Here is a 13674-nt window from a genome sequence, read left to right as displayed (position 1 = left end):
TTAAAAGTTAATATCTTCTGGAGTTCCTGCTGTGGCACAAAGGGATTGGTGGCGTCTTGGGAGCACTGGGATACAGGTTTGATCCCCGGCCCAGCACAGTAGGTTAAGGAGCCAACATTGCCTGGCCAAGGTATTCCATAGGCCATGGGGCAGCCAAAAAGAAAGAAAAAGAAATCTTCCATTTGGTGGGGGAGGGGCGTGGATTTTCACATTTGTAAAGCAACTCAGGAAATGCACATCAGATACTGTTATCTAGGTATTTCAGAGAGGGGCTAAAGCAGAGGATGTGGGCAAGGGCCTGGCTCCTTGAAGGAAGGAGCTGATCAGGTAGGCAAATAAGAAGAGTGAGAGCACTTTCAAACAAGGGAACAGTGTGGAGACCCCACGAGCCTGGCCTGATTCAGAACGACTGGAGCACAGGGCCCAGCCGTGGCAAGTGGAAGGTAAGGAGGTGACCCCAGAACCAAAGAAAGACCGGGGCTGGGCTCTGAGGACTAAAACGCTGCCACATCATCAGTAAAGAAAGGATGTCACAGCCTCAGCGATGCCAGCCCCTCCAAGGCCGAGGAAGGAAGGAAAGCAGGCATAGCTGCCACCAGCAGCCTGCCGTCTGCGCCACTCCCGACACGGGTGAGGCTTCCGGATGCAGAAACACAGGAGAATGCCAGGGTCCCTGTGAGAATGGCAGGCGTTTCTCGTTGCCAACCCGTCTTCCCAAATCAGAAAAGAAACCCATGTGGGTGCCTTCATTAGCCTAGAGGGTTCAGCAGGTGACTTTGCTGGTGGGGCACCTGTGGGGATGTGCCATTCCTGAGGTTTTCTGGAAACAACCCCACTCTCCAGACTTGCTCACATGATCACTGACGTGCTGTGACTTTCTGAAAACAAAACATCAGGAGTTAGCAGTGGAAAAGCTGGGAGCTGGGACCTCTAGCCTCCCAGCCACCTACACAGAATCCATCCTGTCCCTACAACATCCTCACCCCCAAGGCCATCGCTTCTGCCCCTTTGAGTAAGGCAGGCAGCCCAGAACAAAAAGGACCCAATCTTGGGAGTTCCCGTTGCGGCTCAGAAGGTTAAGAACCCAACGTTGTCTCCGTGAGGATAAAGGTTCGATCCCTGACATTGCTCAGTAGGTTAAGGATCCAGATCTGGCGTGGCTGTGGCTCTGGCATAGGCTGGCAGCTGCAGCTCTGATTCAACTCCCAACCTGGGAACTTCCATATGCCACACCTGCATCATAAAAAGAAAAAAAAAAAAAGACTCAATCTTTGCCCAAGTGTTATCCGTAATTGTCACCAATCATTAACCCCAAGAGGGGAGGAGCCAAATCTCAGAAATCAAGGTCACAAACAGGGCGGACCAGCAGCCACCCAGAGACTGCCATGATCTAAAAAGAGCAGGAAGTAAGGCCGCAGAGCCTGAATTCCAGAATTCCACACCTCCTGTCCCTTGACCCCTGTCAATCCTGGCTTCATAAAACCTTTGTGCCTGAGGAGCCATAGGTCTTCCCTTTTTTTTTTTTTTTTTTTTTTTCTTTTGCTTTATAGGGCTTCACCCGAGGCATATGGAAGTTCCCAGACTAGGGATCGAATCGGAGCTCTAACTGCCGGCCTATACCACAGCCACAGCAATGCAGGATCCGAGCCAGGTCTGTGACCTACACCACAGCTCACGGCAACTCGGGATCAGGAGCTCTACAATTCACCCAGAGAGTAAAATAAATGGATTGTAGTATATTTGCAGGTAAGTGCAACCTTCACCACTGTCAATTTTAGAACCTTGTTATTACTTCAAAAAAAAACCCCACATCCATTAGCTATCACTGCCTACCCAACCTCCCTTCTCCAGCCCAAAACAACCACTAATCTACTTTTTGTCTCTATAGATTTGCCTATTCTGGACCCCAATTTAAATGGAATCGTATAATATGTGGTCTTTTTGTGTGTGTGTCTTTTTAGGGCTGCACCTTCAGCATTTGGAGGTTCCCAGGCTAGGGGTTCAACTGGAGCTATAGCTGTTGGCCTTTGCCACAGCCACAGAAATGCGGGATCCAAGGCACATCTGCGACCTACACCACAGTTCATGGCAATGCCAGATCCTCAACCCACTGAGCGAGGCCAGGGATTGAACCTGAGTCCTCATGGATGCTAGTCAGATTCATTTCCACTGAGACACGATGGGAACTCTGATACGTGGTCTTTTTTAACTGACTTCTTTCATTTCACATGTTTTTGAAGTTCATTCTTATGGGGGCAGGTTCCAAGGCTTCATTCTTTTTTAATGCCAAATAGCATTCCGTTGTGTTTTGTTTATCCATTCATCAATTGGTGAGCATTTGTGCTACTTCCACCTTGTGGTTATTACAAACAGCGCTTCTACGAACATTCATGTACAAGTTGCTGCGTGGACAGGTTTTCATTTCTCGTAAGTATTTGCCTAGAAGAGGAATCGCTGGTTATATGGCAACTGCCTGGCTGTTTTCCAAAGTGGCTGCGCGATTTCATTCCCATCAGCTACGTAGAGGGTTCTTTTTTTTTTTTTTTTTTTTTTTTTTTGTTGTTTTGTTGTTGTTGCTATTTCTTGGGCCGCTCCCGCGGCATATGGAGGTTCCCAGGCTAGGGGTTGAATCGGAGCTGTAGCCACCAGCCTACGCCAGAGCCACAGCAACGCAGGATCCGGGCCGAGTCTGCAACCTACACCACAGCTCACAGCAACGCCGGATCGTTAACCCAATGAGCAAGGGCAGGGACTGAACCCGCAACCTCATGGTTCCTAGTCGGATTCGTTAACCACTGCGCCACGACGGGAACTCCCTTATCTGACTTTTTGATTTCTGAAATTGCAAACAAGTATCCGATTGACGAATTGTTTTCTTCTCCCTCCATCTAGCTGCCAATAAACACTGAAGTGACTTCCAATGCAACTAGCAGGAAGGTAATAAGTCCTATAATAACAAAAGAATAAGCAATCGGCCCTTGGTGATGGCAGTTCCTGTCGTGGCTCAGTGGTTTAAGAACCCAACTAGTATCCATGAGGATGTGGATTTGATCCATGGCCTCACTCAGTGGGTTAAGGATCTGGCGTTGCCGTGAGCTTTGGTGTAGGTCATTGATGCGGCTCAGATGTGGGGTTGCTGGGGCTGTGGCGTAGGCCGGCAGATGTGGCTCTGATTCGACCCTTGGCTTTCCATATGCAGCGGTGTGCGGCCCTAAAATAAAAAAGGAGAAAAAAAGGTCATTGCAGCCTTGATTAGCTAAAAATGAAATCATACTGGAGGAGGTTGCACCCTTGATCCAATGGCTAACAGAGACACCGACAACAGGGGAGGAGGCCACGTGACCACAGGAGCACGGACTGGAGTCCATCCCTAGCCTGGGCACTTCCATATGCCACGGGTACAGCACTAAAAAAAAAAAAAAAAAAAGCCTTGGTGATGAAGGAGTTCCCACCATGGTATAGTGGGTTAAGAATCTGACTGCAGGAGTTCCCGTCGTGGTGCAGTGGTTAACGAATCCAACTAGGAACCATGAGGTTGCGGGTTCGGTCCCTGTCCTTGCTCAGTGGGTTAACGATCCGGCGTTGCCATGAGCTGTGGTGTAGGTTGCAGATGCAGCTCGGATCCCGCGTTGCTGTGGCTCTGGCATAGGCCGGTGGCTACAGCTCAGATTCAACCCCTAGCCTGGGAACCTCCATATGCCGCAGGAGCAGCCCAAGAAATAGCAACAACAACAACAACAAAAGACAAAAAGACAAAAGACAAAAAAAAAAAAAAAAAAGAATCTGACTGCAGCATCTTGGGTCACTGCAGAGGTGTGGGTTCGATTTCCAGCCCAGCACCGTGGGTGAAAGGAACCAGCATCTCGGGTCAGAGCTGTGGCTTAGGTTCAGTCCCTGGCCTAGGAACTTCTATGTGCCATGGGTGCAGCCATAAAAAGGAAAAAAAAAAAAAGACTTGGCGATCAAGAGAAAATTACCTCTTGGTTCTTCCGAGCCCCACACTCCTCCTGATTTTCTTGCCCTCTGACCGGGACCCCCCCACCCCCGCCTGCCTTTGCCATCTAAGCCACTTTTGTACCTTTTCCCCTCCTGGCACAGGGACCTGCCCCACCCACCCCACCCCCATGTCCCTCTCCCTTCTGCCTTCTCTGGGCCATGGCCTCAGCCATCCGCATAGACTTTCTCCCCGGCCAGCTGCTCCCTCCTTCCTGAACCCTGCCAGGGCATCAAGACGGCCAGTAAGACTTCTTCCTGAGTCTCAACGCAGTGGCTTCTCTCTCCCAAACTATTCTGTCACTGGTTCTCCGTGGGTCGAATTCTGATCTCGACGTGGGTGTCAGTCTCTACCAGCCTCTGCCTTTGTCCATATATCTGCTTTGGGTGTGACCACTCGCTAGCAAATGTCCCCCAGTCCTTATCTCTGGCCTCTGAAACTCAGCACCTACTTAAACAGACCATGGCCTAGCACAGCTTGTAACAGAGCGTCCACAGACGGCTCCTGTGGGAGGTCCCGCCGCAGCAGGAGGAACTACAGATCTAGACATGTGTGCTGTTGGGAGAACCTGACATGACCCCTGACCCTGACTGCAGAAGTGGCGATGGATTGGGGAGTTTCTAAATGTGGGTGCTTGGGGTAACAGGAACCCTCCAGCTGCAATAGGCAGGGCTCTCTGCATGTCCTTGTGCCCCTGCCCCTGCCCCTGCCCACTGCAGGTCACTGCCTTGGTCAGCACATACCTTACCCTGTTCCTCCCTCCAGGGCGGAGTCCAACAGAGCCATAAAGCTCAAGAAGGAGTCCGAGGCAAAGGCTGGCAGCAGAAGTGAGCCCAGAGCAGAGCACACAGGTATGTTCTGATGGGATATTTGGGGAAAGCCAAGCAGGGGCTGCCTGGGAAGTGGGGGGAAGCCAGGCAAATGCACATGGGGTGAGGGATCAGGAGACACAAAGCCACAGAGGGAGGAGGCTAGAAAGTGAGGGGCGAGAGCCCAGAAGGCGTCACGCCAGGGCACAGACTGCCCAGGGGCAAGGTGGGGAAGGGGCAGCGAGGCGGTGGCTGCTGTTTTCTGGGTGCCGGAGATGAGCAGGGGGAGGAGAATGTGGGTTTCACATTCCCCAGCATGGAGGCCTCGCTGGCTGCCCAGTTCCCCCTCTCCCTTGGCTTCACTGCCATTGTTCATCTCACTCACGGCTCTCTGAGACCCTGAGGATTGTACTGGGAAAGGTAAAGATTAAAGGAAGACCCAGGTTCAAGTTAAAGGACTGCAAGGCTCTTTCACATGTCCCTTCTTGGCCGAGCAGAAAGCAATTTGGGGACAAGTGGTGTCAATGAAATTTCAATTAACTATCAGCTTAACAAGAAAAAAAGGCAATTTTTTTTTTTTTTTTTTGGCCACATCTGCATGGGCATGCAGAGGGTCCCAGGCCAGGGATGGAACCCACACCACAGCAGTGACAATGATGATTCTTATCTGCTAGGTCACCAGGGAACTCCAAAAAAGCGAACTTTATTCAAGGCAAACTGAGGATTATAAGCCAGGAAGCAGATTTTCAGAAAGCTCCTAGAACTGTTCAGCTAGTTAGATGTCAAAGGAAGCCGTATACATTTTTTTTTTATGGCCGCACCTACGGTATATGGAAGTTCCTGGGCCAGGGATTGAATCCAAGCCAAAGTTTCAACCCAAACTGCAGCTGTGGCAACTCCGGACACTAACCCACTGCCCTGGGCTAGAGATCAAACCTGAGCCTCTGCAGCGACCCAAGCCACTGAATCAGATTCTTAGTCCATTGTGCCACAGCAGCAACTCCAGCAATGCAACTTTTTAAAAGAAAAGTGTTCTTGGAGTTCCCATTATGGCACAGCAGACGCAAATCCAACTAGGAATCATGAGCTGGCGAGTTCGATCCCTGGCCTCGCTCAGTGGGTTAAGGATCCGGCATTGCCATGAGCCGTGGGGTAGGTCTCAGACGTGGCTTGGGTCTGGCGTTGCTGTGGCTGTGGCGTAGGCCGGCGGCTACAGCTCTTATTCGACCCCCAGCCTTGGAACCTCCATATGCCACAGGTGCAGCCCTAAAAAGCAAAAAAAAAAGAAGAAGAAGAATAGTGTTCTTTCCCAGTTCTGTAGGTGGTCATGATGACTTGTTTCTCACTTTGTACCTGCTTACCTGGACTATGTGTCCTTGGCAAACTTTACATAAAATATCAATATATCATTTTGATGTACGATCTTCTTGTCTCAAAAATGTATACGGCCACAGTTCCCACTGCCATGGGCACAGAGGGTTAAGAACCCAGTTGCAGTGGCTCAAGTCTCCGCAGGGGTGCGGGTTCAATCCCTGGCCTGGCACGGTGATCTGGTGTTGGTGCAGTTGTGGCATAGGTCGAAGCTGCAGCTCAGATTCAATCCCTGGCCTGGGAACGTCCATATACTGCAGGTGTGGTCATAAAAAGAAAAAGTTACATTGCTAGCATCAGAAGAAAGAAAAAAAATTGATCCTTACAGCCCAGCAGGCACTCCCATCCATCTGGTTAACGTGTAAAACAGATTCACACTGCACAGTGGGGAAGGGGGGTGGAAGAGGCCCAAAGAAACACACAGAGAGAATTTTATGTCTAATTTTTTCTTATCCTGCCTTAAAATATAAATTTCATTTCATCATTTTCCCTCCTGTGATCATTAATCTTTTGCTAGAAAGCATTAGGTGATCCAATATTGGTGGCATCGTGACACCAGAGTGGTTGCTTATCTGCCCTGGATCCATCATGCCCCTCAATGCTGAGTCGTAACTGCCCAATTCTTTCTTGCCTTCTAAGGGGTTAGTTAGTAGAATGCTCGGCAAGGAGCGATAGTCAATTCCAGGCTGTCCAATAGAACCTGTGCCAATTTGACTCTGAATGTACATTGTATATGCCCACTGTCTTATCTAGAACTATAATGGGAGCATAAAAGCCAGTCACCTACAAGCGTCTTCATAAAAGCATCAGAGTGAGACAATGACGGTCTCTAAAGGACAGACTTAAGCATGGTTCAAGGCCAGATCACAGCAAAATTGTCAAGGAAATGTGGCTATTTCTGTGCCATACAACATTTTAAGATACTACCTAGAAGGATGGCTGACACACCAGGACATCTGAAATTTTAGGAACTTCACGTAATTTCTAGACCTGTTATACTAATATCATTTACCGATACAACATAGCCTAAGAAGACTTATTATTACTCACCTGACCGTGCTTCCCATGTAATTCCATATCCCACACCCACCTCCTCCCTTTCATCTTTCTGTGAGATGATCAGGGGTCCGCCGAAGCATTCCGAAGTTAACCAGAGGTCCAAAGAACTTCATTTAGAATTTTATTTAGGAAAGTTTGTCCAAAGGCTCATACATCAAAAGGACATACAGATATGTTACATAAAATTCACCAAGGATACACAGTGAGTGTGGGTTCAATCGTATAAAGAGGAGCCAGGCACCATGACCCCCTACAGAGCTGGGAAAGAACACTATTCTTTTTGGAGGTTATGCTAGGGTCAGAAGAAAGAAAAACATTTGACCTTTATGGTCCAGTAGGCACCCCCGTCTCTAGGAGCCCTGGTCAATGTGCAAGACAGATGCCCATGGCACACCGTGGCCGTGGTGGTGGTGGGGGGGGTTGGCCCAAATAAACAGAGTTAGGGTTAGGGTTAGAACTCTATATCCTGAGGGGCAGCCAAAAAAAAAAAAAAAGAAGAAGAAGAAGAAGAAAAAAAATTTCGTTTTCCTTCTGTCTTTTTAGGGCGTGCCCAAGGCATATGGAAGTCCACAGGCTGCGGGTCAAATTGGAGCTGTAGCTGCCAGCCTACAGCACAGCTCATGGCAGTACCTGATTTTTAAGCCACTGAGTAAGGCCAGGGATCAAACCCGTGTCCTCATGGATAACAGTTGGATTCGTTGCCACTGGGTCGTAACAGGAACTCTGGAAAAAAAAAAAAATCTTAATAAAAATAAATTTAAAAAGAGGTTTACAGACCAGGGAGGAGAGAGCAGAATTAAAATCGATGCAGAGTTCCCGTTATGACTCAGTAGTAATGAACCCTACTAGTATCCATGAGGACCAGGGTTCAATCCCTGGCCTTGCTCAGTGGGTTAAGGATCCGGCGTTGACGTGCGCTGTGGTGTAGGTCACAGATGAGGTTCAGCTTCTGCAACGGCCAGCAGCTGTAGCTCTGATGTGACCTTTATCCTGGGAACCTCCGTGTGCCACAGGTACGGGCCTAAAAAGCAAAAAAAAAAAAAAAAATATTGATGGAAAGCTTGCCCAAAGCGGCATTGGGACCTGCGTGGGCTCCCCACTGTCCCCGAGGGCTGCCTCGGGCTAAGTGGGGCAAGCCAGGGAGTGAGTCTGCAAGACACCACAAGCCTGGGGATGTCTCGTCCCAGACTCGACCTGGTGGAAACCCATTTCCTCCCACAAAACTATTAAGTGCCTCTCCTCTGCTGCGTTCCAGAGCCATGGGGCGGGGGACCCTGGCCCTCGGCTGGGCCGGCGCTGCTCTCCTGCTGCTGCAGATGTTGGCCGCAGCGGAGCGCTCCCCACGGACCCCAGGCGGCAAGGCCGGGGTGTTTGCGGACCTGAGCGCTCAAGAGCTGAAGGCCGTGCACAGCTTCCTCTGGTCCCAGAAGGAGCTGAAGCTGGAGCCGTCGGGAACACTGACCATGGCCAAGAACTCCGTATTCCTCATTGAGATGCTGCTCCCCAAGAAGCAGCACGTGCTGAAATTTCTGGATAAAGGCCACAGGCGTCCCGTGCGGGAAGCTCGGGCCGTCATCTTCTTCGGAGCCCAGGAGCAGCCCAACGTCACCGAGTTTGCGGTGGGGCCGCTGCCAACGCCCCGTTACATGCGAGACCTGCCCCCGAGGCCGGGGCACCAGGTCTCCTGGGCCTCCAGGCCCATCTCTAAGGCAGAGTATGCCCTCCTGAGCCACAAGCTGCAGGAGGCCACCCAACCCCTGCGCCAGTTTTTCCGTCGCACCACGGGCTCCTCCTTCGGAGACTGCCACGAGCAGTGCCTGACCTTCACCGACGTGGCGCCCCGCGGCTTGGCCTCTGGCCAGCGCCGCACCTGGTTCATCTTGCAGCGCCAAATGCCAGGCTACTTCTTGCACCCCACGGGGCTGGAACTCCTGGTGGATCATGGAAGCACGAACGCCCAAGACTGGACGGTGGAGCAGGTCTGGTACAACGGGAAATTCTACCGCAGCCCCGAAGAGCTGGCACAGAAGTATAACGATGGAGAGGTGGATGTGGTGATCCTGGAGGACCCCCTTGCCAAGGGCAAGGATGGAGAGAGCCTGCCAGAGCCAGCCCTCTTCTCTTTCTACCAGCCACGTGGGGACTTTGCCGTCACCATGCACGGCCCCCACGTGGTCCAGCCCCAGGGCCCCCGCTACAGCCTGGAGGGCAACAGGGTGATGTATGGGGGCTGGAGCTTCGCCTTTCGCCTGCGCTCCTCCTCCGGGCTGCAGATCCTGGACGTGCACTTCGGAGGTGAGCGCATAGCCTACGAGGTGAGCGTGCAGGAGGCCGTGGCGCTGTACGGAGGGCACACCCCTGCAGGCATGCAGACCAAGTACATAGACGTGGGCTGGGGCCTGGGCAGCGTCACGCATGAGCTGGCCCCTGACATCGACTGCCCAGAGACAGCCACCTTCCTAGACGCCCTCCATCACTACGACGCAGACGGCCCCGTCCTCTACCCCCGGGCCCTCTGTCTCTTCGAGATGCCCACGGGGGTGCCCCTCCGGCGGCACTTCAACTCCAATTTTAGCGGCGGCTTCAATTTCTACGCGGGGCTCAAGGGCCAGGTGTTGGTGCTGCGGACAACGTCGACGGTCTACAATTATGACTACATCTGGGACTTCATCTTCTACCCCAACGGGGTGATGGAGGCGAAGATGCACGCCACTGGCTACGTCCACGCCACCTTCTACACCCCTGAGGGCCTGCGCTATGGGACACGCCTGCACACACACTTGATCGGCAACATGCACACGCACCTGGTGAATTACCGCGTCGACCTGGACGTGGCAGGTAGGACTGGGGCTTGGAACCACCCTCCTGGCCAAACATCCGCCTCCCAGCGACAGCTCACGCTCCTGGGAGATGGTGCTAAAACGCCCCCGGAAGCACATGATCATGAGAGTTTGCCCAGCCTGCCTGCGTGAAACCTGCGGTGCCAGAAAAGTGTGCGCAGGCCAGGGGAGGGGGGACGCCTAGGATTGTAAGAAATGGTGCTGCCTAGCACTTCGAGGGGCTGCGGTGTCCTCAGGAGTACTCCTTGTGTCTCTTGAATTAGCGGTGTCACCTTAAAGGATGGCTAGGGTTTGGGAGTTCCCACTGTGGCTCAGCCATAACGAACCCAACTAGTATCCATGAGGAGGGGGGTTCAATCCCAGGCCTCGCTCAGTGGGTGAAGGATCCAGCGTTGCTGTGGCTGTGGGGACGGCTGGTAGCTGCAGCTCCAGTTGGACCCCTAGCCTGGGAACTTCCATATGCTGCAGGGTTTTTTGGGTTTTTTTTTTTTTTTTTTTTTAAAGGCATGGGTTTGGCCTGACATCCAACCACGTGTAGAATAGGCTCCAGGACCAGAGAGGTGGCTTCTCCTCAGAGCCTGAGAGGCACGGTCGAATCACAGCTGTCTGAGCTGTCTTCCCCCCACACACACCCCCCGCTCTGGCTCAGCACGCATCCCCTGCATCCTCTTCACTCCCAGGGCTTGCTGTTGGATGTGGTCTGGGACGGAGGTCCCGGTGCGGAATGAGGAGGCTTCAGGTCAGGATGCTTGATTCTCTGTCTTCCCTGTGCACCTGCAGGCACCACAAATAGCTTCCAGACCCTGCAGATGGAGCTAGAAAACATCACCAACCCCTGGAGCCCGAGACACCGCCTGGTGCAGCCCACACTCAAGCAGACCAGGTACTCCCGCGAGCGCCAGGCGGCCTTCCGCTTCGGACAGCCTCTGCCCAAGTACCTGCTCATTACCAGCCCCAAGGAGAACCCGTGGGGCCACACGCGCAGCTACCGCCTGCAGCTCCACTCCATGGCCGACCAAGTGCTGCCCCCAGGCTGGCAGGAGGAGCGGGCTGTCACCTGGGCCAGGTAAGAGGCCCAAGAGGCCGAGAGGGCTCCTCTCCATGTCCCCGTGTTTCCCTGTGTCTGTGTGTGTCTGGGTTTCTGTCCATGACATTCTGAGTCTACGTGGTGGTGTATCTGGGCATGTGTGCACACGCGTGTTTCCTGGGCGTGTGGCTCTGTGTCTGGGGAGGGGGCGTGCAGAGCCCCTGCGGGGAGCCCTGGAGCCTCCACTGACAGTGAGTCTGGCTGACTCCCAGGGGCTAAACCCGCATTGGGGGAAGGCAGGAACTTTCCCCCACCCTTGACCCTGAAGATGCTCCCTGGGAGGGGCTGGGAGGCCCCCAGCACCCGGAGCTACCCAGCTTCTCCGCCCGGGCAGGTACCCCCTGGCCGTGACCAGATACCGGGAATCTGAGCTCTCCAGCAGCAGCATCTACAACCAGAACGACCCCTGGGACCCACCCGTGGTCTTTGAGGAGTTTCTTCGAAACAATGAAAACATTGAAGATGAGGTACCAGCCCCACCCCCTTCCAGACCCAGCCTGAGACCAGATCCCGGGGCCCGTCCCGGGGGCCCCGCCCAGTCCCTCCCTCCACACCCCACCCCAGAATCCGTGCCAGGTCCCACGATGGCGAAGGCCAGCCTGCTGTGTGGAGAGCGAGCTCGGTGGCCACCAGATTGGCCCGATCCTTAAACACAGGCTTGGGGGTTGCCCACCCCCTCCGCTCTGAGCCTCCCCAGCACAGCCCGCCCTCTCTCCCGCAGGACCTGGTGGCCTGGGTCACAGTGGGCTTCCTGCACATCCCCCACTCAGAAGACATCCCCAACACGGCCACACCCGGGAACTCTGTGGGCTTCCTGCTCCGGCCCTTCAACTTCTTTCCAGAGGACCCAGCCCTGGCGTCCAGAGACCTCGTGGTCGTGTGGCCTCTGGAAAATGGCTCCACCTACGCCCAGCGCTGGATCCCCGAGGAGGACCAGAGCTGCCTGAAGCCGCCCCCTTTTAGCTACAATGGATCCTACAGGCCTGTGTGAAGGCCTCCGGCCCCCCCGCCACTAACTCCTACCTGAAGCCCGAGGTTCCCCCACACACACCCAGGAACAGACAGGAAAGCCCTTAGGGCCCAGTCCTGTGCTGCCTCCGGGCAGGGAGGCACAGCGGGCGAGGCCACCCACCAGGCCAGGCGCGCAGGACACACACAGATGAGAAACACAGACCTCGCCCTGGCTTCCCCTCTCCTTGGACTGGCCCAGAAGACCTCCCTCCCTAAGGAAAAATGACACTCACGGACACTAGGGCGACCTGTCGCAGCGGCTTAAAGCATCAGAGATGGCAATTCCCTCTCGGGGGCCGGAGGGGTTCGGCTGGGTCGCTGAGAGGCAGGCAAAGCAGGGCAACCACAGGAAGACGCTAGGGAACAATCTAGAGAAATTGCCAACACCTGTACCCTTTGACACCCTGGTCCAGCTTCTAGGGGTTTCTCCTGGAGACCTCCCTCCAAACACAGGAAATGAATTCACAGAAAATCACTGCCGTGTGGTTTGTACGAGTAAAGTCTGGAAACCACCCAAATGTCCCGTCCACAGGAGAGACTGCAGAGGTCTGGACACACCAGGACGTGTCCACACAATGCAAATTCGAGGTGACTGCAAAAGAAAGGTTTGCACGGGGACCTTCTCTGTACAGATGGGGAGAGCGCCAGGATATACCAAGAAAATAGGTTTAGAACAATATATGCATATAGCGTGCGTATCTTTGTGTAAGAAAGCAGAGGAATGTATGTATTCATAACAACCCTGGAAAGATACACGAGACACTAATAAAAACAGTTAAACAGTTACCCGTTGTCTTCTCCTGTTCAAGGTGCTATAACAAAGCACCGTACATAGGCTGGGTGGCTTATAAACAGCAGCAGTTTATTGCTCACAGTTCGGGAGGCTGGACGTCTAAGATCGGGGTGCCAGCATGGTCAAGTGAAGGCCCTCCTCTGTTTGGGGGTTTCTGTTTGTTTGTTTGTTTGTTTGTTTGTTTTCATGGCCGAATCTGTCACTCACGGAAGTTCCCAGGCTAGGAGTCAAATCGGAGCGGCAGTTGCCGGCCTACGCCACAGTCCAGGCACATCTGCAACCCACACCACAGCTCATGACATGCAGCCTTAAAAAGCAATCCATCAGTCAATAAATTAATTTGACAAGGGATTAGTAATAGAATACAGAAGGAACACCAGCAAATCTGTAAGAACAAGCCAGGAACCCATGCTGGAAATGGGCAGGATTCAGGGGAAACTCAAATCGATAACAAACAGGTCAAGGAACCGCGTTACATCTGAGCGACAGGACAAGTCAGTCAAATCTAAGGATGATGGGGAGACAGGCTTCTCACTGATGGAGGGGGATACGAACATGGAAAGGGTGAAAGCGGAATAAACCCTGAGGCCCTGAATGGGCATTGGAGCTCTGTGAACCCAGGGAGAGAACACGTATAAAGGACTTTGTCTGTGTCCCTCCTGCTGTCCCCACGGACTGGGCTGGAAGCAGTCACGCTCCAGTCAAGGACA

At 53.1% G+C, this 13674-nt stretch overlaps 1 protein-coding gene across 2 annotated transcripts; it reads left to right on the top strand.

The window, feature by feature from the left end:
• The first annotated feature begins 1514 nt into the window (after positions 1 to 1514).
• Positions 1515 to 12957, top strand: AOC1 (amine oxidase copper containing 1). 2 transcript variants are annotated; one of them, NM_001444832.1, is made up of 6 exons: positions 1515 to 1746; positions 4760 to 4845; positions 8489 to 10071; positions 10854 to 11139; positions 11495 to 11627; positions 11882 to 12957. In NM_001444832.1, exons 3-6 carry the CDS (start codon positions 8493 to 8495, stop codon positions 12149 to 12151), a joined length of 2268 nt encoding a protein of 755 aa, NP_001431761.1. In that variant the 5' UTR covers positions 1515 to 1746; positions 4760 to 4845; positions 8489 to 8492; the 3' UTR covers positions 12152 to 12957. The 2 variants fall into 2 exon arrangements, with proteins under 2 accessions (NP_001431761.1, XP_084860918.1); XM_085004792.1 differs by lacking the exon at positions 1515 to 1746 and adding an exon at positions 6369 to 6379 and having other exon boundaries at positions 4779 to 4832; positions 11882 to 12943.
• Positions 12958 to 13674: the final 717 nt, after the last annotated feature.

This window comes from Sus scrofa, chromosome 18, assembly GCF_054392235.1.
Source record: "Sus scrofa isolate SSC_HxYL_T2T_F1_AM1 chromosome 18, Sscrofa_HxYL_maternal_Yorkshire_Landrace_v2.0, whole genome shotgun sequence".
Classification (NCBI taxonomy): Eukaryota; Metazoa; Chordata; class Mammalia; order Artiodactyla; family Suidae; genus Sus; species Sus scrofa.
The sequence above is the reverse complement of the archived record's forward strand: the minus strand, read 5'-3'. Positions and strand labels throughout refer to the sequence as shown.

Coding starts and splice junctions, on each gene's coding strand:
- AOC1 (NM_001444832.1), top strand. CDS start 8,493: ATGGGGCGGGGGACCCTGGCCCTCGGCTGGGCCGGCGCTGCTCTCCTG. Junction 11,140..11,494: donor CGGGCTGTCACCTGGGCCAG/GTAAGAGGCCCA, acceptor CCGCCCGGGCAG/GTACCCCCTGGCCGTGACCA. Junction 11,628..11,881: donor ATGAAAACATTGAAGATGAG/GTACCAGCCCCA, acceptor TCTCTCCCGCAG/GACCTGGTGGCCTGGGTCAC.